We start from the raw sequence: 21870 nt of genomic DNA on the forward strand, positions 1-21870 counted from the left end.
CGATCTACGTGTGGGTATTTAAATATGGATCCCCGCCGTGCGAGAGCGATGGCGGAAAGCGTTACATAATTTGCGAATATAAAACAATCTAACCACCTTAAAAGAATATTTCTGCTTTTGTTACGTCGACGCAAAAACGCGCGAAATTAAAAAAAAGAGTCTTCTCCTGTGGTTGCGATTGTTTGCCGGTGTTACTATCGCCTGTTTCTCGGGGTACGCGGCCATGCACAGCAAATTGGCATGCAAAATTCTAAAAGTCCACGTGCCTCGTGCTGTCCCGTCCGTGGTTTGTTGTTCCCCCCGTCTGTCCGTAAGTCATTCTTTCCTACCCTTTCGACACAACATAGGTTGCCAACATAAGAAACCAGTTCTGCCCGACCAACGAACGGGCCAACGAATGATGCATCGCGGTGCCGCGTCTGGAGCATCGGGGAAAAGAAAAACCGCTCCAAACACCCAATCGTAGTGTGCGGCAAAGTGCCGTTCGTAAATCAAAAAGGCTTGGCGTAAGCATAAAGCTATCCCTCTCTTTCTCTCTCTCACAGACACACACACGCAAACACGAGCGCATACGTATAAAGATCATGGATCCTTCAGCATCCGCCGCGAACTTGAGAGCTAAAGTGGTTGGCAGATAAAACGTAATGGCTTGACGGGCCCGCGCCGTGCTTAAGCACGGTGGTGGCCATCCGATATCCACACGGCATAAAGAGTCCGATCCGTAGTCGTTATGTCTTGTTTTTCTCGGGTCACTTGATTGCAACAGCATAATGGTGGTAGCGTAGCTGCGTAACCGTCGAGATAAGCTGAAACCGCAGCAGCAGCAGCATCAACCACCATTCAACGGTGCGGCACTGCACCGATCAGCCCTGTCCCGGAGCGATCGGATTTGCTACAGTCGGTCTCTGCTGTTGGTTCTGCAAGGTCCTCACAATTCCTTCACAATCCCTGCACTACATAGAAATAAGCTTAAAACACTCGAATGATCTGTTTACTTAGTAGCATTCAATTGAATAAAGAATTATAGAATCTGTTGACAAATGATGGTAAAATTAAAACCACCTCCAGCTGCTTCAGAGCAATATAAGGTAGCGACTACTATTTGAAAATACAACCAAAATGTCCAAAAGCCGCGGGCTTGACCCGAGTGCGAATGGAACTGTGTCACGCCGAGCCAGTACCTGGCGGTGGTATGTGGTTTCGGAAGCATTAATTCACGTTCGCGCCAGATTGGTGCCGCCGCTCACGTGAGCCACGAGGCAAATAAAGAAAGAGAATGCCGCAAAACAAACGCAAAATGGGATCGTGCGACGTGCGACGGGCGACGAGAACAATCGGTTAAACAAAACGCGAAACCCTTACGCAACGTGTGCCGCCCCGCCATGCCCTATGCGCGTTCTGGGAGCCCGAGGGCCACTGGCCGCCCCCTGTATGTTAACTCTGTTTGTTTTATGACGATTGTTCTTTTTTTCTTTTGTCGTCTTTAATCCCCCAACACGACACATCCGTGGGGTGGTGGGTGAATTTCAAATGAAAACAAACGGCACTGATTGGAACGGTTGCGGGGCCAGCTTGGGCTGGGGCGGTGGTCATCGTTCCGTGAGTTGACCTAAGCCTTATACACGGCCGGCTGGCACGCGGATAGCCGTGGCCTTTGGCTCAGTTTTATGGCCTCGGACCGTTGTTTTGCTGTTGTTGCGGTCAATCTGTGGGCTTCGCGGATCTAGACCGTGGTGGACGAGACGTGCTCGGTACAGTCGGGGATAAAGAAACGGCTGGCAGATCACGTGTCACGTTGTGGTTTCCTGATGTCGCAACATCCTTCGCATACATCATTGCTAAACATTGATTAACTGGAAACAGGATCAAGCAGTTAGTTATGATTAATGTGCGGTTATCCAATTCTCTCGTTATGTTGTCCCCAATTCTGTCACACGCTTTCGTTCCACCTCGATTGGTCATTGTCTCTCGTTGATCTTCTTTGGCCGATTAATCTCCCACAATAGGATTACCGAACGATGACCCTTTTCGTCTGGCACTGTAGCGATCAGTTCGGTAAGTACGCACACCTAAAAGTCCTCGTGCCCACGTTTACTCTCTCGCTCTCTTGGGGTGGTCTGGTCACCCGGACAACGGGTTTTCGAAGGTTCGTCGCGCGCCGCTCGCGGTCACTCGGTGTTGGTCATTGGTGTGTGAGCGTGTGTGTCGCCGAGAACGGGGTTTTGGAACGCTTCCAGCGGACAGAAAACTGAAAGTTGGTCCACCGCCGCCACCGCGAGAGAGAGGGTCAGAGATCTCATTCGTCCGCGTGACTCCGGCGGCGCTAGTTGCGTTTTAACCCGCGATCGTCATTTGCCGCGGCGGTGTGCTGTGTTACGTGACGCTTAAAGGGCTCCCGGGTCTGGCTCGTGAATTCCATTTTGGAGTGTAGCGCGTTGTGAAGCCGCGTGTCACAGTTTTAATTGTCGGCCAAATCGAGAACGAGATGATTTCATCGAACAGACGCTGCATCCTTCTTCGCCTTCTTCGGTGGCGATCGAATTCAACCTCCGGTGCCGAAAGGAACCGACGCCCGACGGCGATCTAGCGGACAGTGTGCAAGAGAGAGAGAGAGAGAGAGAGCGAGAGAATGAGAAGAGAGCGAACCGCAGGAGCAGGAGGCGACAGAGAAAGAAAGTTCCAACAATCGCTGTGATCTTCGTTTCGCGAGCGCGCGCGCGCCGGATGCGAATCAGGATTTGAAGGAGGAGACTAAAAGAAACGATCAAACACACACACACAAGTGCTAAGGGGGGCAAAACAGGAGTGCCCGAGGCCGTGGCCCGCGAAAGGTGAATCAAAGGTAAACAACGCAGCGCGCGATCGTCTGTCACGATCACCGTCGCCTGTGAGAGTCCACAAAACGTGGTTCGGTGCGTTGCCGATGGATTCAAGTGGATGGTGCTAACTGGGTTACTAAAAGTAGTCACGACGTCATGTGTCACGTTCTCGTCCTGGATGTTGAAGAGTTGGCTTCGCGTGGTGCTGTCAAGAAAGTAATGAAGTGAGTGATCCTCCAGCAGAGGTTAGTGATCTCCCAGAAGGGAAGAAAAAAACATCTAGTGTGGGGAGGAAAGTGCACCATGGACCCGCTCTCGAATCGCAATCGAAAGAACATACTGTCGCTGAACCACGGTACCTGGGCCGTCCCTCCAGTAGTAACCGGTATGGCGACCGCCCAGGTGCATCGTCACCTGCCACGCGACGCAGCCGCCGGTGGACAGCAGCTGCAAATGTTGCCCAACCACCAGCAATCCCAGCATCAGCAGCAGCAGCAATTGGCACAGCCACAACATCCTGCGATGGCCGTGTTTGGGCAGCCGCAGGACAGCCATCGCCGAGGCAGCCAGCATCACCAGCACCAACATCTCGACGGTCTGCCGAAAGCGTTCGTGGCCGCGATGCGCACACTGTTCGACATTATGGACGACCGGAAAACTGGTTTGGTGCGGCTGGCCGACATCGAGGACCGCTGGCTGGACGACGGCTCGAAGGGGATGCCTAGCGGCGTAATTGATAGTCTGCGCAAGGTGACGCCCCCGAACGGGTTGCTTTCGTTCGAGCGCTTCTGCGGCGGCCTCAAGATGTGCCTGGTCCGCAATCAGCCCCTGCCCGGAGTTCCTACCGCCGTACCCTCACCGTCGCTTTCGCCACCACACTCTGCCGTGTCGTCGCCGGCCGACGGGAAACCGTCGATGGCCGCCACGCTGGGGAAACTGTCGCTTTCGTCGCGACCCCCATCGGCACCGCTACTCGATCTGGACGGTGCAGGCGGGGCGGGCCACGGGCACGGTCTAGGACTGCCGAAGGTTTCCCTCGGACCACCGTGGAGTTCCGGCAATACCTCGGGGGTGGCCACGGGGCTCAATACGGCGACGGTGCGGCCCAACAATGCGATGCCGGCCCAGAAGACGCTCAGTATGCCGCAGCTGCTCAGCCCGGACGATGATCTCGAGCCTCCGCCGATCATACTGCCCGGAGCGTATGGGCCACCGAAGCCACCGCGCGTTTCGCTGAACCTCGAGCGTGCCCAGCAGAAGCAACAGCAACAGCAGCAGCAGCAGCAGCCACACCACCAACACCATAATCATGTCACGCCTGGTTCGGGCATCGATAAGGCGGAAATCCGGAACGCACTGCAGAACTGGCAAATGTCGCTGCTGATGGGGGAAGCGAACGAGAAGCAGGGAGGCGGCCCGGTGGAGAAGGGTCACGGACTGCGCTCGCTAACGGCGACCGGGCGCGGGTCTGCCGATGGCCAAACGGATCTGTCGACCTCATCGCCATCGTTGCAGTCGATCAATCAGCTCGACGGATCCCTGGCACGCTCCGGCGTTCTGCCTGGTGCGATGTATCCGAAGAAGACCGCCGCTGGTGGGTCCGCAGGCGGCGGCGGTGGCCGGCGCCGTGAGCCGAGACGCCACACGCTGCAGAACGGCGTGGACTACAACATGCTCAAGCGCCTGAAGCAGATCGAACAGGAGAAGGACATTCTGGTGCAGGGCCTGACGGCGATCGAGCAGACGCGCGACTGGTACCTGAAGCAGCTGGCCACGGTACAGGAGAAGATCCGGTATCTCGGTCGTCCCGGTTCGCACATGGTGAGTTGTGGGACATTGTGTGCCCGCGGCCCGTAGGATCAAGGGGATCATTAGCCGAACGTTAAATCGATGTTAACAACCAACCAATTGGCGCCGTTTATTTTAAACAACCGCTCCTAACATCCATACCCTGGAACCGCCACGGGCTTATGGGCTGCTCATTGCTCAACCCCCGGGCTATCGAGGATTAGAATAAGTGTCATCGTAAAGGTAGCGTAAAACGATCTGAAATCTTCTGGTTATGCTGGGTTATGCTGGGGACTGACACACTGATCGATACCGGGGTCGATGGGGCTTGGGGCCACTGGTCAACACGAGAGACGCACGGCAATGGGATAATATGCTTTTTGGCCCAGAATAATTATTGACATCCGGAAACGTAATACATTCGCCCAAACAACGCCCGACACACAAAACGTTGAACAATTGGCTTTAATGAGCGGTGTTAGACACGTGGCCTCTAAAAATCTTCAGGATTAGGCAAATCGATGTCTTCCACTATTAACTACTAAAAATGTTTATTGATCTTACCAAATAATGTTACCGTTCGGTTCTGATTGCAGGAAACATGGACCGAAACACAGCAGGAACGGCTGGACCTGCAGCGAGCCCGCGTGCTGGAGGTGAACCGGCACCTAATGATGCTGGCCGAAAGCTGGGAGCGTGGTGGGTTTCCGATGCACATGAACCTGGCACTGCGACCCTTGCCGGGGGCCCACGGATCACCGTACCAGCTCCACCATCATCCGTCGCACCAGCGTCGTACCCAGGCGCAAGCGTCCCCGGCGGCAGTACCACCGGCTGTGCCTCCGCCACCATCCGCGGCCAGTTACCAACCGTTACCGTCGGCCACGCAGCAGCAGCAGCATCATCACCATCACCACCACGCTCACCAGCCTGGAGCGGAAGTGGTGAACCACCTCAAGCAGCAAAACCACCAACTGGTCGAGGAGGTTAACCAGAAGAACGAAAAACTGTCCCTGCTGGAGCGGGAAAAGGCAGCTCTCATACGGGAGCTGCTACAGTTGCAGCGCGCCAATCGGGCGGCCAGTATGATATCGAACACGGAAGAGGAGATGGTGTTCTAGCGTCGGCCGCCACACCACGGCTGGAAGCACTTTGACTCGGAATCGGGTGCCATTTGTTGCGGTGCCCTCGGGAGGGCACATTTCGGAACAGCATTACAGATTTCCTTCATAACGCTAGTCAAGCAGTGTTGGCCCCACGTGGAATATATGTATATTCAAAAACGCAAATCGGCACCATTCGATAATAAAGATTGTTTTATCAAACAACAGTGTATTGCTCGCTTGTACATGCTCTAGGTAAGAAGTTCAAAAAGTGGCCACAAAGAGTGCGTACGCTATAGCGTACGCTAGGGCTTTGGTACTGGACAGTGTTTTGCGCTTCTATCGAGTGCGGTTCGGCTTCACTTGCTCTTAAGCGTTTGCTTCTGTAGCGTTTCCCAGTTGACACCATTGTGCGGCAGGTCGCTGCGCACGAACGGGGACAGCCACGCCAGGTACCATCGGGCGCCGAGCACCATCCGCAGGTTTGCCCACCGTCCCAGGTCGTACTCGGGCGCTTTTCGTTCGTGGACGACCGCCCCGGTCAGGATGAGCCGCCCGTGGTAGATCATCAGTACGCCGGTAAACAGCACACCGACCATGTTGATCAGATAGATCACCAGATAGTACTGCTTGGTCGAAGTGTCGATCACGAGCATGGCGAGCGGGAAAATGATCTTCGCCAGCGAGGTCCAGTTGCGAAACTCGTCGCCCCGCACGAACCAGATAAAGTAGTTGTTCAGGACACTGGCGTACGCGGTCGAAACAAACAGGTACAGTACGAAGAGGATAAAGTATCGGTGGTTCCGGTGCCCGATGCAGCACCCGGTGAACACGCAGTGATGGTCCCGTTTGAGGATGCACGTCCGACACACCGTGCAGTGCCAGGAGCGGGGTGGCGCAATAAATTCGCACGTCGCACAAAGGTGCCACGACTTTGAGCCCAAGCCGCCGCCGCCGCCGTTTGTGCTGGTCGCTCCCACGGGCACCGCTATCAGTTCCGTCGAGCAGCTAGTATCACAAAGCATCGTGGCCAGCAGGTGGGCGGTCACGTTGAACAGTAGGCCAACGGCCGGCACAAAGTGTGCCCAGTTGTACCACGAGCCCTCGCCGTGGATGCCCGGTATCACGACGTACACCTCGAACCAGAACGTGATCGGTATAATGCCCGCCATGAAGGTGGTCGCCACCACATCCTGCAGCGTGCGAGGTAGGAACCGTTTCCGTAGTTTCATGCCAGAGCTGGAATGGAATCATAACCGGGGTCACAATGAGTCACAACGCAACGAGTACTTCACATATCGCGGCTTACTTTGCTCTCCCGACGACAAAACAGGGCTCGTTTGCGCGCACCGCAGAGCAAAACAGAGAACTGTCAGTGTGCGCTTTGTTTTGGTTTTTCGGACCACCACAAATCGAACGAACGAGTGCGTTTAGAGTGCGCGGATCCAAGAGTTCAAACGGTTGCATGCAACACGTTTCGGTGCAAGTTGCAATTGACTCATGAGCGCGTCTTTTTGGCGCGAAACACTCCCCGTGATCCTCGAGCAGAAGAGAATTATCGACAGCACCTTTGGGAGACGACACGTGTTTGGGTGTTTGGTAAGACGTTTATTTTTCACCTTTCAACTCGGTTTCAGTTACACGTTACAATATTGGCGCATTTAAACATTAAAGCGAACGGCACGGCGCGTTTCGGTTGCAGCGGCGTTAGTTTGCAAACAGTTAAAAAGGTAAGTTTTATTAATTGCTCCGTTTGCGTTCTGGTAAATTCTGGTCGCACTCCTCGGAAATGGCACTGTTTGTGGTTCGCTACTCCTCCGTCCCTCGTGAGACACCACTACATCCCTACGCTAAAAAACGGCAGCGCCGGTGTTCCAAAGGCCGGTTTGGCAGTTTTTTTGTTCGTTTGTTTGTTTGTTATTCGTTTGCGGGTGGCTTGCTTGGTTGCTGAGGCTTGGTTCTATCTAAAAGGAATCACAAAACATGGGGCAGAGAACACTCAAAAACGTCGTCGCCGTTAGCTGATCCGAAGCTGAATGGTGAGAATGGTTAGTTTTCGTTCGCTGTCGTTTTTACACGCGCTACTCGAAACTGGGACGCAGGTTAACGTACATCTAGTAACTATCATTAATTGCATAACTACACACGAAAACATACAAATTAAAAACAAACTATTGGTTCGCTCTTTCGATTCGGTACCGCACACGGTATCTAATAAGGAATTTTGCGTTGAGTTAGTAGTGGAACCCTGAACGGGCCTCACCGGCGGTTCTTCTTCGCGGGTTTTTTGGTAATGTTTGACAGGCTCGCTACGCTTCCTTCTAGTTTGAAATGCAACCGTGGTCATTACTTATTGAGCAGGAATTGAAAGCGATGCAGGGAAGCTATGTTTTAGGGAACTGCCGAATTGCCTGTTATGATGGCTTTATCCTACTTCTCTCTCTGTCTCGCTCCGTTTCTACCCTGTTTGTGCGTACGACGCGTAAGTATCGACGACGTTGTTTTGAGTGGTTTCGCTTGACTTTGCCTGCAACCTTTGTTTCTTTTCTTTTCTCTCTATCTCTTTCTCTCTCTTTTTGGTACTTTGGTGTGTGTTCGATGACGTTCGATGAGTGTGTCCCTCTAACGTGTAATAGGTAAACGTAACCAAAGGGCGGAACCGGAACCGAAACCGAACCGGGTAAGGCAGTATCAAGTGGAGTCGTTCCCGTACCGGAAACGACGGAAACCCGCGAGCCCTCCCTCGGACCCAGCCAGCCCTCCCAACCCATCACCCCGTGAACCCGCAACCCGCCCCCACTAGCGGCGGATGCACACTTGGCAGCGGGAGACGCGCGAGAGCAGGTTTCCGGCCTTCAGGGTTTGCTGCTCCGGGCGCTGGAACTGCTGGTGGTCCTCGAGCGACACCAGCCAGAAGGAGGTCTGCGTTTCGTAGTAGTGACAGTGGCCCTTGCCCCCGTTGCACTCGATGAACGGGGTGGCGCGGAAGTCCTCCAGGCAGGAGCCGGGTCCGGACAGCGACTGGCCACCGCCCCCGTGCCCGACGGCCGTGTGCTGTAGGAGAAGAAGGATCGAGAACAAGCGTCACGGATTGGCGTCTCACAGGACCTCCTTCCGATCCGTTCTTCTGGCCGGGGAACTTACCATGAGGAAGCTGTAGCCGATCCACAGGCCCTCCCAGCCGTTGGGGCAGTCGGGGATGTGGAGCGCCTGGCTGTGGACGGCGATCACGTTGGTGGGCGCCTCGCAGACGGTGCAGCGGGAGATGTACGGCCGCATGTCGTTCTCCGTGACCGGCATCATCGGGATCGGCGCAGAGGTGGACAGCCAGAAGGTGCGGTCGTTGCGCGATGCGTAGTTGCACACGTTGTTCTGGCCGCACACGAGGATCGGCAGGGTGGAGAACTTGCGCACGCAGGACCCGGCCGAGCCGAGGTCCTGGTTGTGCGGGTAATCGTTGCCGTCGACGTACAGGAGCGAGTACCCGTCCCACAGCTTCAGGTGGCCCGCCTCGCACTGCGGGATCTCCTCCGACTGGCTGTGGCGCACAAGCAGGATGCCGGTGTAGTAGGGGGCCGCGTCGCAGTCCCGGCCCGCCTCGCCCTTCGATCCCGGGAAGCCCGGTGCTCCATCGCGCCCGGCTCGACCCTCGGGCCCCACGTCCCCGCGGAGTCCCTGCAGACCGCGCGCTCCCTCGAAGCCTCGCAGCCCGATCTCGCCCGGGGCTCCCGGCGCCCCCGGAATACCCGGCGGGCCCGCCAGTCCCGGGGCGCCCTTGTCACCCTTCGGCCCATCGTACCCGGGTGGGCCGGGCGGACCCTTCCGCTGCGGGGGCAGCGGGGGCATTTCGCCCTTTTGACCCTTCTCGCCCGGAGCACCGTCCAGCCCGGACAGGCCGCGCAGGCCCCGTTCACCCTTTTCTCCCACCATCCCAACCAGTCCGGCCACCCCCTCGAGGCCGGGCGCCCCACGGTCACCCTTCGAGCCCTGCGGCCCGTTCAGCCCGTTGATGCCGTCGCGTCCTCGCTCGCCCCGCTCGCCCTTCGGGCCGAGGAACCCGGGTGGCCCTTGGTCACCCTTTTCACCCTGCGGCCCCGGAAGGCCCCGCTGGCCCGGTGGCCCCGGGAAGCCGTCCTTACCGGCGCGCCCTACCAGCCCCGTATCCCCTCGGTCGCCCTTCTCACCCTGGCGCCCGAGCGGCCCCGGTGGACCGGGTGGACCCATCGGTCCCGGCAGCCCACCCAACCCCTTGTCGCCCTTTTCACCTGCCAATCCGGGTGGCCCGTCGCGTCCTGTTTTGCCCGGCCGACCCGGCAACCCCTTTTCGCCCTTCACCACCGGGCAGGTGTCGCCCTTGTCACCCATCGGACCCATGTCGCCCTTCTGGCCGGCGAGCCCGTTCAGGCCGGGGGGTCCGGGGAACCCGGGCAGACCCTGCAGCCCTGTCTCTCCTTTGGCGCCCACTTCACCCGGTGCCCCCGGGAGACCGACCTTGCCCGGGCGCCCGAACGGCCCCGGGAAGCCAGGCTCGCCCTTGTCGCCCTTGATCGCATCCGCCGTCGCCGACAGTCCCGGTTCGCCCGGCACGCCGCGGTCTCCCTTCAGGCCCATCAGCCCTACGGGGCCACTGAGTCCTGTGTCACCCTTTTCGCCCCGGTCACCCCGCTCTCCCAGTCGCCCCGGTTCGCCCTTGAAGCCCTTCTCGCCATCGTAGCCGCGTGGCCCCATCGGACCCTCGGCCCCCGGCAGCCCGTCCATGCAGGGGGCCCCCGGAATGCCTGGCAGTCCCGTCGTGCCCTTGTCGCCCTTGATGCCCGGGAACCCGGGTACGCCCATGTCACCCTTCACGCCGTTCGTGCCCGCCAACCCGTCCATACCCTGCATTCCGAGGTCACCCTTCTCGCCCTGCGGTCCAGGCCGCCCGTAACCCGACACGCCCGGGTCGCCCTTCGGCCCGGCCGGACCCTCCAGGCCGGGAAGGCCATCGTTACCGCGCAGCCCCGGCGACCCGAACTCGCCCTTCTGGCCCTTCTCCGATGCGGCCCCCGGTTCGCCCGGCATGCCTGGCAGCCCCGAGAAGCCCTTGTCGCCCTTGTCGCCTTGCTGCCCCGCGAGACACGCCGGTCCCGGCAGCCCGCCCAGCCCTTTGTCGCCCTTCGGGCCCATAAGACCGGGTGGTCCCGATACGCCCTGCAGCCCCTTCAGTCCGATCTCGCCCCGGTCGCCTTTCTCACCCATCTCGCCCTTGGCACCCTGCGGCCCTCGGGCCCCCGGGTACCCGGGCGCCCCCATCATGCCCTTGCGTCCCTGGAAGCCCTTCAGCCCATCGTTGCCGGCCTGGCCCGAGTCGCCCTTCTGGCCCGGCAATCCGATCACGCCCGGTGCCCCCACGTCACCCTTCAGCCCCGACAGGCCCTTCACACCGTCCATGCCGGGGATGCCGGGGGCGCCCGGGTGGCCCGCGGGGCCCTTCGGACCCGACTCACCCTTCGGACCGACCTCGCCCGGATAGCCGGGCGGTCCCGAGAGGCCCTGGTCACCCTTCTCGCCCGGGTACCCGACCGAACCGGGCATTCCCGCCTCGCCCCGGTCGCCCGCACCGCCTCGGTCCCCTTTCGGACCGCGCAGACCAGAGTTACCCTTCGGGCCGGGGGGCCCCACCATCGACAGGCCCGGATCACCCTTGCCACCCTTCGCCCCGACCAGCCCCGGTGCCCCCGACAATCCGTCGCGTCCCGGCGCTCCCGGTGGTCCCGTCGGTCCCGAATTACCCTTCTCGCCCCGTTGACCGGTCAACCCACGCGGACCAACCGGCCCCGGTGCCCCGGGTGGGCCCGCATTACCCGGCATCCCCGTCCGGCCCTGCTCACCCAGATCACCCTTGTCTCCGCGAATGCCCTGGATCCCCGGAGCACCCTTCTCACCCTGCGCTCCTTGCGGCCCCCGGATGGCCTTCTCCAGGTTGGGCGGAATGTCCGCACACTTGCCCGGCTCACCCTTCAGTCCCGACCAGCCCTTGTCGCCCTTCTCGCCCGAGTAGCCCACGTTGCCCTTCAGCCCCGGTTCGCCCTTGATCGTCTGCCCGTGGCGCCCGGGCGTCCCGTCCTTGCCGGGGGCACCGGGCGCCCCGTCAATTCCTGCCTCGCCCGGCCGCCCATGCTCACCTTTCGGTCCGCGCAGTCCCATCTTGCCCTCCAGTCCGATGCGCCCCGGGAAGCCCTTCTCGCCCTTCAGCCCCTCGAGGCCTCGTGGCCCCAGTTCGCCCTTTTCGCCCTTCAGCGACTGTACCTGGTCCGCGGTGATGATGGCGTCACGGCCCCGCTCACCCGGCGATCCCGGTGGTCCAATCAGTCCCGCCTCACCCTTATGGCCCCGTTCGCCCGGCAATCCCATCCTGCCGTCCTCGCCCGGTGTCCCCGGGAAGCCGCGTTCGCCCGGTTCACCCGGTTTCCCCGCTCGGCCCGGTTCGCCCGCGTACCCCCGCTCGCCCTTGTCGCCCTTCAGACCCGGCCGGCAGTCCGTGCAGCGGCCACCCAGCTCGCCCTTCCCGCCCCGGTCGCCCTTCGCGCCCGGAATGCCCGGCCGGCCCGGTTCGCCCTTCTCGCCGTCGCGCCCCTGCAACCCGGGTGCCCCCGGTCGTCCTTCCTTGGCGTCGCCCGGTGTGCCCACCACGCCCTTGAATCCGCGCTCACCCTTCTGGCCCTTGACGCCGGGGAACCTGCAATGGAGGAAGTGGAAGCCGATGACGACTTTAAGATTAATGGTCTCCGGAAAATCGTGCATGTAGGGTATGTTTAAGTTTCGCAACTGTTTGAATAGCTTAACTGTAAATAAGTCTAGTAACAAAAAATGTAGAAATTTAGACCGAAGATATTCACCATCAGCTGCTTCTGCTTCAATCTTCTCCCACCGCCACATGCGTTACCGTATCCGGACAAATTAGATGCATTACTCTCGTCAATGGGGAAAAGCTAATCTATACCGACAGATAACTAATTGTTATGATACTCCAATCCGTAAAATATATTGTAAATAAATAAGACTGCTACTACTGTGTGAGTTTCCGGAAGTTTTCTTTCGTTGACTATACTAAACAGTTGGGGCATCAGTGTTGGTTGTTAGCATCAGTTTTGTGGGATACGAATGGAATTTTGCTAGCGGATGCACTGCACTACTTGCAAATTGATAAAACAATAAATTTTGATTATTTTTGTAACATTTTAGACCAACTGAAAGAGAAAATCTGTGAAAAAAGACCCGGTTTGAAGAAGAAAAACATTCTCCTTCCTCAGGGCAATGCACCATGTCACAAGAGCATTTCGAAAATGGCAAATACTGTGAAATGAAGCGCAGCGACGCGCGCCGGGAACAGTTAGTCATTTATAAATTTTTGGGAGAAATGCATGACGAGAAATCAAGGCTCCATAATCCCTGCGATGAACGATGAATTCATCTAAAAAAACACCTGGATTTTAAGGTCCTCGAAAATTGGATATTGGTTTGGAAGATATTGAACAATCGCAGAACCCTTAGACGAAGAATTATGCCGAATTCGAAGAAGCAAAGCACGAGAAATGAAACGATTTTTCGCAAAAAAACAAAGCTTTGCCCGTGATGTCAAAGAAAATAAAATAAACGCCAGAAAGTATGCAATCCGTCTCACAGCCTGATGCGCGTTGCTTGATAAGTTCCTATTCACCATTTGTTAAACTGAACTCTTGGGAGCGGTAAGAGCAATCCCCACCCCGATTCCCCGCTGCACTTACCCGGGCATACCGGCGTTACCCTTTCCTCCAGCGACGCCGAATCCTGGTGCTCCCGGTTCTCCGCGTGGACCTTCCGGTCCCGGCTGACCCTGGTAACCGCGGACACCTTGCGCGCCGGGCATGCCGATCGATCCTGGTTCTCCCTTTTCGCCCTTCTCGCCCGGGTAGCCTTCCGGTCCGGGGCGCCCCGGAACACCCTGGCCACCCTTCGGGCCCATCTGGCCGCGTTCGCCGATTTCGCCGTGGAATCCGTCCATCCCTTTCGGGCCCGGTGGCCCTTCGTAGCCGCGTGGGCCCTTCGGCCCAGGAGCACCGGGTCGTCCTTCGCCTCCACCGGGGGCACCGGGCGGTCCGGCAATACCCGGCATCCCGGGCACTCCATCCCGGCCGGAGTCACCCTTCGGGCCGGCGTTTCCCTTCAGTCCGTGCAGGCCCTCCGATCCGCGGTCACCCTTCTGGCCCGGCAATCCGACTGGTCCGAAGTTTCCGTCACGGCCCTGCAAGCAAACGTGGAGTCAAGCGGGAAAGGGGCAAGTGGTGCCTTCGAGGCGCGCGTACTTACCCGCAGACCGGGCGGTCCCGACAGTCCTTTCTCGCCCTTGTGGCCCCGGTCACCGATGAGACCGCGGTCGCCCGCCTGCCCCTTCTCACCGGGCTGCCCCGGCTCGCCGGCTTCGCCGCGGTCGCCCCGTTCACCCTTCGGCCCGGTCGTGGTCGTCGTTCCGCTCACAGGGTACACCTCCTCGCCTTTGGAGCCCTTCTCACCCTTGGCGCCCTTGATGCACTCGCCCTTGTCGCCGCGCTCACCCTTACCGCCGCCCAGCCCCATCATGCCTTTGTCGCCGGGCGTTCCGGGGAACCCCCGCTCTCCTACTTCTCCGGCCGGCCCGGGCAGTCCGTCCAGGCCCTCCAGGCCCGGCTCACCCTTCTGGCCTTTGTTGTAGTTTTCCGGTTGCCGCGCCGGCTCACCCTTGTCGCCCTTCGTTCCCGGTATTCCGGCGTATCCGCGGGGCCCGGGCGATCCCGCCAGGCCGGACAGTCCGGGTAGCCCGTCCGTTCCGTTGCATCCGTCGCGCCCCGACAGGCCGGGAGCACCGGGCACTCCAGGGACGCCGTTGGTGCCGGGGATGCCGGGGTAACCGGGCAGCCCGTCCCGACCCCGGTCACCCTTCGGCCCCAGCAGACCCATCGGGCCCGACTCGCCCTTGGTGCCCTTCTCGCCCGGCAGCCCCTCCGAGCCGGGGAATCCGCGGACACCCTTCGCGCCCTTCAGGCCCATCGGACCCGGCATGCCGCGGTTGCCCTTCTCGGCGAAGCACTTCGGCAGGCAGCACCCGCCGGCGGTGCAGTTCTTGGCCGGGGGACCCTGCGGTGCGCTGGCCGTGTCCAGAATGCTGTAGCTCGGGTCGACGTTTGGCTGCGGCTGTCGCGGGTAGTCGGCTTCGGCGCGCTTAAACAGTCCAACGCCACCACTCGATAGGTCCGTCCAGAATTGCTAGAGAGAGAGAGTGAGTGAGAGAGAGAGAGAGAGAGAGAGAGAGAGAGAGAGAGAGAGAGCCGACAGATGAATGGAGATTCGAAGGATCCGCTCAGCAAACTCAGCGACTCAGCGACTTACCGCGTGTGTCAGATGTGCGTACCACACTATCAGTATCGAGGTAGTGATTAACCTGGAACGGGAATGTGGAAACCGAAAGTGGTCAGTCAGAGCAAGGCCGAGGGGTTGTTAAGTAGTAGAAACCGTTCCTCTTTCGGCTAACATCAGCGATGGCGATGGTGAGCTCATTCATGAGCTCGTCCGCCATTCGCCATGCTATCGCAGCCGGCCGGCCGGCCAGAGGACTGTGCGCCTTTGGGGTCTTATCGGTTCCTAGGGGTGCCTTCCTGATAGCCTTTCGTCGTCGTCGTCGTCGGGATGTGACGCAACGACTGGGCATTCTCTCTGGGCACTTGCGGTTCGCTCGCTCTGTGCCAGGGAGGAAGTGGCGAGCGATACGCCGTCTTCCGTTTGCTCCAGATGCGACCCGGACCAAAGACCAGAGGGATTGCAGAATTCGATAAAAACTACGTCCGAAAGGGCCAGTTCAACGACCGTGTTTGGAAGTCTCCTTCCGTGATTTGGTTATTTCGTCGGCTCCTGGCTGGCTGTGAGTGTTCCACCTGACCGAGGCCACGCGACTCCACGCGAATTGAGACACAAAACATAATCTGATGGCCCATCCGTTACCAGATCACCATGATGTTGATAGAAGCATTTATCAAGTTTCCGCTTATTTCGTCACTTTCTCTAAATGAAAACAAAAGTACTTCGCTTTTTAGCAGTAACGTGATGGTGTATGGCGTTTCTCCCTCACAGACCACACGTTGCCCACAGTCATCAATCAGACTGGACCATTTCGTTCCCTGCGCAAACGATCGTGACATTATTTACGACCCTCGTAAACCCACTGCTCGGTTGGCAACATAAGATTCGGTCCACATCGGACGGACGGACATCGGACCAAAACCTAAGTCTCGCTAACGATCGTTCGGTGGAAGGTAAACATCTGGCCACAGTAGGGAACGAGCTGATCCCCACTAAAGGCGAAAGAAGAGGGCGAACAATGCACTAAAAATTCTTATGCTACCATTTATGCTGTTCCGTTCCATCCGATTCAAACTGCATTACGGTTCTTTGGAGAAAGTACGTACAATGTAAATGCTCGATCGCTCCCAAAAAGGGAAACCCTGTTCGCCGTGTGTCACGCGTGCGAATGCGGTGCGATTTCGACTGGCGCCGCGGTCACTTATTTCTTGTTCCGTGGCAGGGAAATTAATGACACCATTGCCGTAATTGACTCGTTACGGGCACTGACAGCACGGACATTGATCTGCGGAATGAAGCGTGGCCAGCGTTTATCGTAATTTGTGGTAATTTTTGTCATTGGCGAATGAATATTATATTGAGTCCGTAAAGTATGATGCGATCTTTTCGCAGTCCTTCCGATAAAAAGGAACTACATAGAAGCTTCGGGGGATGATTTTTTTTTGTGAGTTCATGGATTGAAGCAAATGAACTTGCGTTGTTCCCACCGTTTTCGCGCGAAAATCCGGATGGCCCAAAACACGATGGTCCCCGTGGTCTCCGTGCGGCGGCGATCGTGGTAACCCTATAGCTACCGGTGCAGTATACGCCGTTCCGACGACTTTCACACATTCAGCGTAATCCGACCGTCCGACGGAGTACATTTCATTCTGGCTAGCAACCAACCCGGAGTCGGGACTCGGACTTCGACTCCGCGGTCTCGTCTCGTCGGGGACTCTAAAATTGCTTACCATTTTGTTCGGGTCCCCATCGTGATGGTGGCCCTTTATACAGCCCCACAGTCGGTAAGGGCTGACGGCACGGCGGCGACTAGCAGCGAGTATTAGCCAGCTTGGCTGCAGATGGCACGGGGGATCGGTCGATCGGAGAGATCGGTTCTGGGACTCTCCGTTCGTCCTTCACCGGAACGCGGGAACCACAAAATAAAACCCAGAATCTCTGCTAACACTTCTCTGCTCACACTTATCACACGATCACGGTTGGATGTGGGTGATGTTTTCCGGAAACGGAATCGAATCGGCGCCGGAACTTGCGGAACTTGGTTCGACACACTAGCCCCCACCGAGTCACGAATCATCCATATCACAAGGCTTTCCGCGGCCGACAACGACGACGGTGGTTCTGCTCACTACTTTCAGCGATACGTTTTCTTGCTCGAGAAAACTGGCGCGAAAATGGCGCACTTCAATAGTGTTCGCACTGGGGGAAAAAGGGGAAAAATCGGATCAGCATTTCTCAGGCGGCAGCCTTCTGCTCGGCTACATTCTATTTCATCCGTTTTCTAAGGGACTCTAACTAACACATCGGACTCATTCGGGCACAGCGGTGAAGTTTGCGGATCACACACAACACACGTCTCGAACGAGCAACACACAGATCAATTTATGGGAAACTCAGAAAAAACGGCATATTAACGAACTGATTTACTGCAGATCACGACATATTTTATATCGCTCGCTCGTGTACTAATTTGTTTAACAGGTACTAAATCCAGCTCGCATCGGTGAAGAGTAGGCCACCGCTCATCTCTTCGACTCTTCGATCTCTTTGCTAACTCATCCAAGAAACCGTTGAGCGAACACATTCAACTAATTCGATTCGTTGTCGTACGCTTCATTAAACGAACACATGTTTAAAACTTTTTGTGTTTTCTAATTGTCTATTAAAATTAATGTTAAAATTTAAAGAGAGAAAAACTGCGACCCTGTGGTACTGCTTCAATTTTAGTTAACGAAGAATTAGATGGATCAGGAAGAACAGTGCTCAATCAAAGGGAAGTCAACTCTATAATGAATCTACAGAAGAACACTCTTCATTCGTTGTTTTTAATTAAAATGACCCATTCTTGGACCGTTGTTTCAAAACTTTTGTCACGTTCTAGTTTATGAAGCGTTTTGAACGAAGAAAGAGCTCCAAACCCCTTCAATTTTCTTCATCCAAAAATCTTGCAGAAGCCGACGGTTCACGGGCACACAACTTCGCCACGGTTTGATTAGGACACACGCGGGCACAACGATATAGCACCGGTTCGTGATCGTGTCACCTATGGAAGCACTCGCAAATCACGGTCGTCACGAGGCGCACTCCTTCTCAACTTCTCCTTTGGAACTTCACGGAAAACTTGCTCAGTTTCCGTTCCGCGACCGGCCAGGCGCCTTCGCGGACTCTGAATCTGAATAAAGTAAACTCCGGGGTTCAACTGTCGGTGTCGGTGCGTACTGCGTTGGAAACTGTGGGCCAAGGGCCACTCCACAGGTCGGGGCGGGGGGTCTGGAGTCTGAGCTGTGGCAGCGCAGACCTAGCTCTACTGATCCGGCGCTTCCGATCGTTCACGGTGTACTGACTGTTCGCCGCTCGTCGGCTATTTTCTGGAGCTCTCGAGCGTGCCCGGAGCCAAGATCGGTCACCCGACGGCGGTTCGGGTCGCGATCGTGCACTGATCTTCCGGCCGTTCGGTGGCCAAAGGACGCCCGGGCCGGGGCGGCGGATAGCGTGCGGTGGCCGACGACAGGACCCGAAGCCGATCGGGCCGACCAAGACGGCCGGATCGTGACCGGGGCCGGGTTAGTAGCGATTCGAACGTTCAGAACATTCGATCGGAGTGCGACCGCGTGCTGCGCATCTCGCATCGACACCACGAGAGACTCGAGATCGAAGCTCGGAAGTTGGTCTCGTCCGGAATGGTCTCACCAGCGAATCGCTAAGTGCTACATCCGACATTTTCCGGCGAACAAGTGCCAGTTTAAAGTGTGTGTGTGTGTCACGCGGTTGTGTATCCTTCGGACACTCGAAGGACATTCGAACCAGTGCGAGCCAGAGGTGGGGCCGAGTGCATGTGTATTCCGCGGTGCCGTTTCCGGCGCTGCTGATCGGACGTGATCGTAACGCAACGCGAGTGCGGGCCACCGGAAACAGTATGGTCCGGCCCGCGGACCACTCGCTCCCGGGGGATCCAGCCCGGGGCAGCAGGGCGCGAAGAAAAGTCTCCGGTGTTCTCCGACCCACTTCGGCAGGGCTTTGGCTGGCCGTGCTGACCGTACTTCTGCTTCAGATCTTGACTCCTTCGATGGCTGCGGTATGTTGCGCCATGAGCATGTTTAGTTTTAGTTTCCGAAGAGTGTTCTTGCATTGGTACTTTACTTGAAAAGTTCGTTGAGTTTCGTTTAATTAACCATAATCGGTGTAGCGTTTCTATTATTCGTTTTGCCATTTCTCATTTATCAATTCTTCGATTTCTGTGTTTTGTTTTGAATTACTTGCCACTTGTAGTTGAGTGAGGCATTTATAGTTGTTATTTAATTCAATTTAATGAACATATTTTAAATTTGATGTATTTCATCGAACAGCCTTTACATAGCGAACTATTCTGCTGTTTATTGTGATTTACTTTATTTTCTTGCTCCACTTGAGAGCTACTTCCAATAGCCGTAACCGATTTTTCTAAACCAAAGCCTAGGAATTTGTTTTATTTTGTCTTAAACTGCGAGAGGAACGAGATAAGCTTTAGCAGAGCCATTCCATACGTTTACGCCATTCCATAAGTGAAATAATCGCAGTTTTGCGACTTCAGACACGTTACATCCTCGCCCAGTCTGGGCGGCATAGCAACGGACATCGCACGGTCGGTCGATCGGTCTGTCTCGGACACAGTCCCTCTCTCTACGGTCAAGACTCAGCATCGTTGACTTCTCGCGAGTCGGTTCAGCTTTGAGCCCGCCGAACGGGCTGCTTATCAAACGGGGAAACGGTTCCCTGCGATGGGAAGTGGCCGAGCTGGGCCTTGCGACACTCGACAGTCGACAGTTCTTGGTACTTCGAGACACGACACGGGCCAAGATTGAGGTTAAAGTTGAGCGTTATTTTTAACACCCTTCTTTCCACCCGAAGTGGGCCGTTGGAAGTGCGATAAGCGACGTGCGGATGTTGCGTGTGCCCTTCCGTCCTCCGGAAGCATCAGCACCAGGCTTCGGCCATTGGTGTCGTCTTGACATTTTTTTTACGTACACGAAGAAGACCCTCTTTTGAGGGTCGACGTTGGGCTGGCATTCGATTCATAATTCGGTTTTTCAATTTCTAAGCCCTCCGTGTGACAAAGGCACTACTTTATCCTGGAAGGGCGCGAACATAAAACCCTCTAACGACCGACAAACATGGCGCGAACCGCGTGAGACGCGAGTAATCTTGCCGAGCTGGGCATTTTTTCAGTGAGCTCCCAGTAGACAGGAACCCGATCCTGGGGCCACCGGGACGCCCGAGCGCCCGTTTTCCCGGGGACACTGGTGCACTGTCTGCAGTTTGTGTTTCTGCACAGTGCGCCTTTTTCGGCCGAGTTGTCGGGCGCGCTCTTCCACGAAACGGGAAAGCGACACAACGGATACATACAATTATACAACCTGATCCGAGTGGAACATCTAATCCTTCGCTCGGGACGGATCTAACCTAGCATTAAAAGCAGCAGGCAGCTCCAGGGTTCAACAGCAGGGTACACGGTTCGGAATCAGCACAAACAGCAGGCGCGCGGCAAATCTGTACGGAATTTGATAAGTGTTCAGAGCGCTGCGGCTGCGGTCGTGGCTGATTAAAACAGGAGCGCCTTTTATTGTGTCTGAAGTTGGCGGCAAAGTCAAGAAGCGCGGCCCGGCCGGTATCACCCGTCGTATCACCCGGCGACCTCAGCCGGGTTTGTTGGTGTAATTATTTTTAATTCCTCAACTGTGGTTGCCGCTCAGATTGGCAGAAGCGGGATGCTGTCTACCACGGGATGTGAATTGAGCTGAGCGATCTAAAACCGGCACCGGGAAGAGGTTATCGACGGGCCCCAAAAACCCTAAAACTGTTGGGCCACAGTTGGGGACCCGACGTTTGGTGTCAAGGTTTCGCGCGCCGTCAAAAACCGCTTATCAGCCCGTCGACGGTGGTCGATGCTGCTGAATTTGCTGTTTAACCGCAACCCGCGCGGAACTGCGTTGTTTCAAATGATTCATCTGTCAACGGTTCCCAAATGGGCCGCCGGGTTTCTTGGGATGTTTCGGATAGAGTTTCGTAAGTGGAAACGAAACGCCGGATTGTGACACAAATACTGGGTTGTTCAATAAGTTTTGAGTTGCGATAAGGAAAACACAATTTCATGGTTTGAAATACACTTTATTATTCAGTACAGTGTCAGCTCCCTTAATACGCTTGTTCGAACGAGACTCCAATTTATGAATTCCATCCCTGAAGTGAAGAAATTCGAAGGACTGCAAAATGCGTTTCCACAGCTCTTATGACCTCATCATTTGATGAAAACCGCTTTCCACGCATGATTTATTTCATGTCTGGAAACAGATAGAAGTCGCTACGGACCATATCTGGTGAATACGGTTGATGCTCCAACAATTCGAACTTTAAACCATGAATTTTTGCCATTGTTAAAATGCTATGATTTTACCTTCAGCTGGTCTAATCGGAATTTATTGTTTTACCAGTTTGCAAGTAATTCACAAACAAAATTCCTTTCGTATCCCAAAAAACTGATGCCAACATCTTCTTGGCCGATTGTTGGACATGATTTTGCTTCGGAGCCGAAGAACCAGGTTCACACCACTGTTAAGTCTCTTGTTTTGATTCAGGATCATGGCGATAGACCCAAGTCTCATCCATAGTGATGATTCGAAGCACAAAATCCACTTTATCCTTTCGAAAACGACAACAAAACAAACAAAAAAATAGGTTAGCAGCAGTACCCTCTATTATTGAAGCTCAAACAAACAGCTTGGTACAAAGTGCCACTGGACTGGAGATGCTGTCGAATTAGGGCTCGTGTTAGC

General features: G+C 56.2%; 3 protein-coding genes across 3 annotated transcripts; 1 reads left to right on the forward strand and 2 right to left on the reverse strand.

Annotated features, from left to right (window-relative positions):
- The first annotated feature begins 2695 nt into the window (after positions 1–2695).
- Positions 2696–5858, forward strand: LOC128269667 (uncharacterized). Its single transcript, XM_053007050.1, has 2 exons — positions 2696–4640; positions 5204–5858. The coding sequence occupies exons 1-2, from the start codon at positions 3123–3125 to the stop codon at positions 5726–5728; spliced, it is 2043 nt and encodes a 680-aa protein (XP_052863010.1). The 5' UTR covers positions 2696–3122; the 3' UTR covers positions 5729–5858.
- A 9-nt stretch (positions 5859–5867) lies between these two features.
- LOC128269668 (probable palmitoyltransferase ZDHHC24) lies at positions 5868–7048 on the reverse strand. The gene is made up of 2 exons (XM_053007051.1): positions 7020–7048; positions 5868–6949 (listed from the first exon to the last, which is right to left on the reverse strand). The coding sequence occupies exon 2, from the start codon at positions 6940–6942 to the stop codon at positions 6070–6072; it is 873 nt and encodes a 290-aa protein (XP_052863011.1). The 5' UTR covers positions 6943–6949; positions 7020–7048; the 3' UTR covers positions 5868–6069.
- A 1424-nt stretch (positions 7049–8472) lies between these two features.
- Positions 8473–16907, reverse strand: LOC128273616 (collagen alpha-1(IV) chain). Its single transcript, XM_053011622.1, has 6 exons — positions 16792–16907; positions 15095–15146; positions 14039–14971; positions 13477–13973; positions 8855–12428; positions 8473–8764 (listed from the first exon to the last, which is right to left on the reverse strand). Exons 1-6 carry the CDS (start codon positions 16809–16811, stop codon positions 8510–8512), a joined length of 5331 nt encoding a protein of 1776 aa, XP_052867582.1. The 5' UTR covers positions 16812–16907; the 3' UTR covers positions 8473–8509.
- Between the last annotated feature and the right edge of the window lie 4963 nt (positions 16908–21870).

Source organism: Anopheles cruzii, chromosome 3 (genome assembly GCF_943734635.1).
Source record: "Anopheles cruzii chromosome 3, idAnoCruzAS_RS32_06, whole genome shotgun sequence".
In the NCBI taxonomy this organism is placed as follows: Eukaryota; Metazoa; Arthropoda; class Insecta; order Diptera; family Culicidae; genus Anopheles; species Anopheles cruzii.

Coding starts and splice junctions, on each gene's coding strand:
- LOC128269667 (XM_053007050.1), top strand. CDS start 3,123: ATGGACCCGCTCTCGAATCGCAATCGAAAGAACATACTGTCGCTGAAC. Junction 4,641..5,203: donor GTCGTCCCGGTTCGCACATG/GTGAGTTGTGGG, acceptor TTCTGATTGCAG/GAAACATGGACCGAAACACA.
- LOC128269668 (XM_053007051.1), bottom strand. CDS start 6,942: ATGAAACTACGGAAACGGTTCCTACCTCGCACGCTGCAGGATGTGGTG.
- LOC128273616 (XM_053011622.1), bottom strand. CDS start 16,811: ATGGGGACCCGAACAAAATG. Junction 13,974..14,038: donor CGGGACCGCCCGGTCTGCGG/GTAAGTACGCGC, acceptor GTTTGCTTGCAG/GGCCGTGACGGAAACTTCGG. Junction 8,765..8,854: donor TCGGCTACAGCTTCCTCATG/GTAAGTTCCCCG, acceptor CTTCTCCTACAG/CACACGGCCGTCGGGCACGG.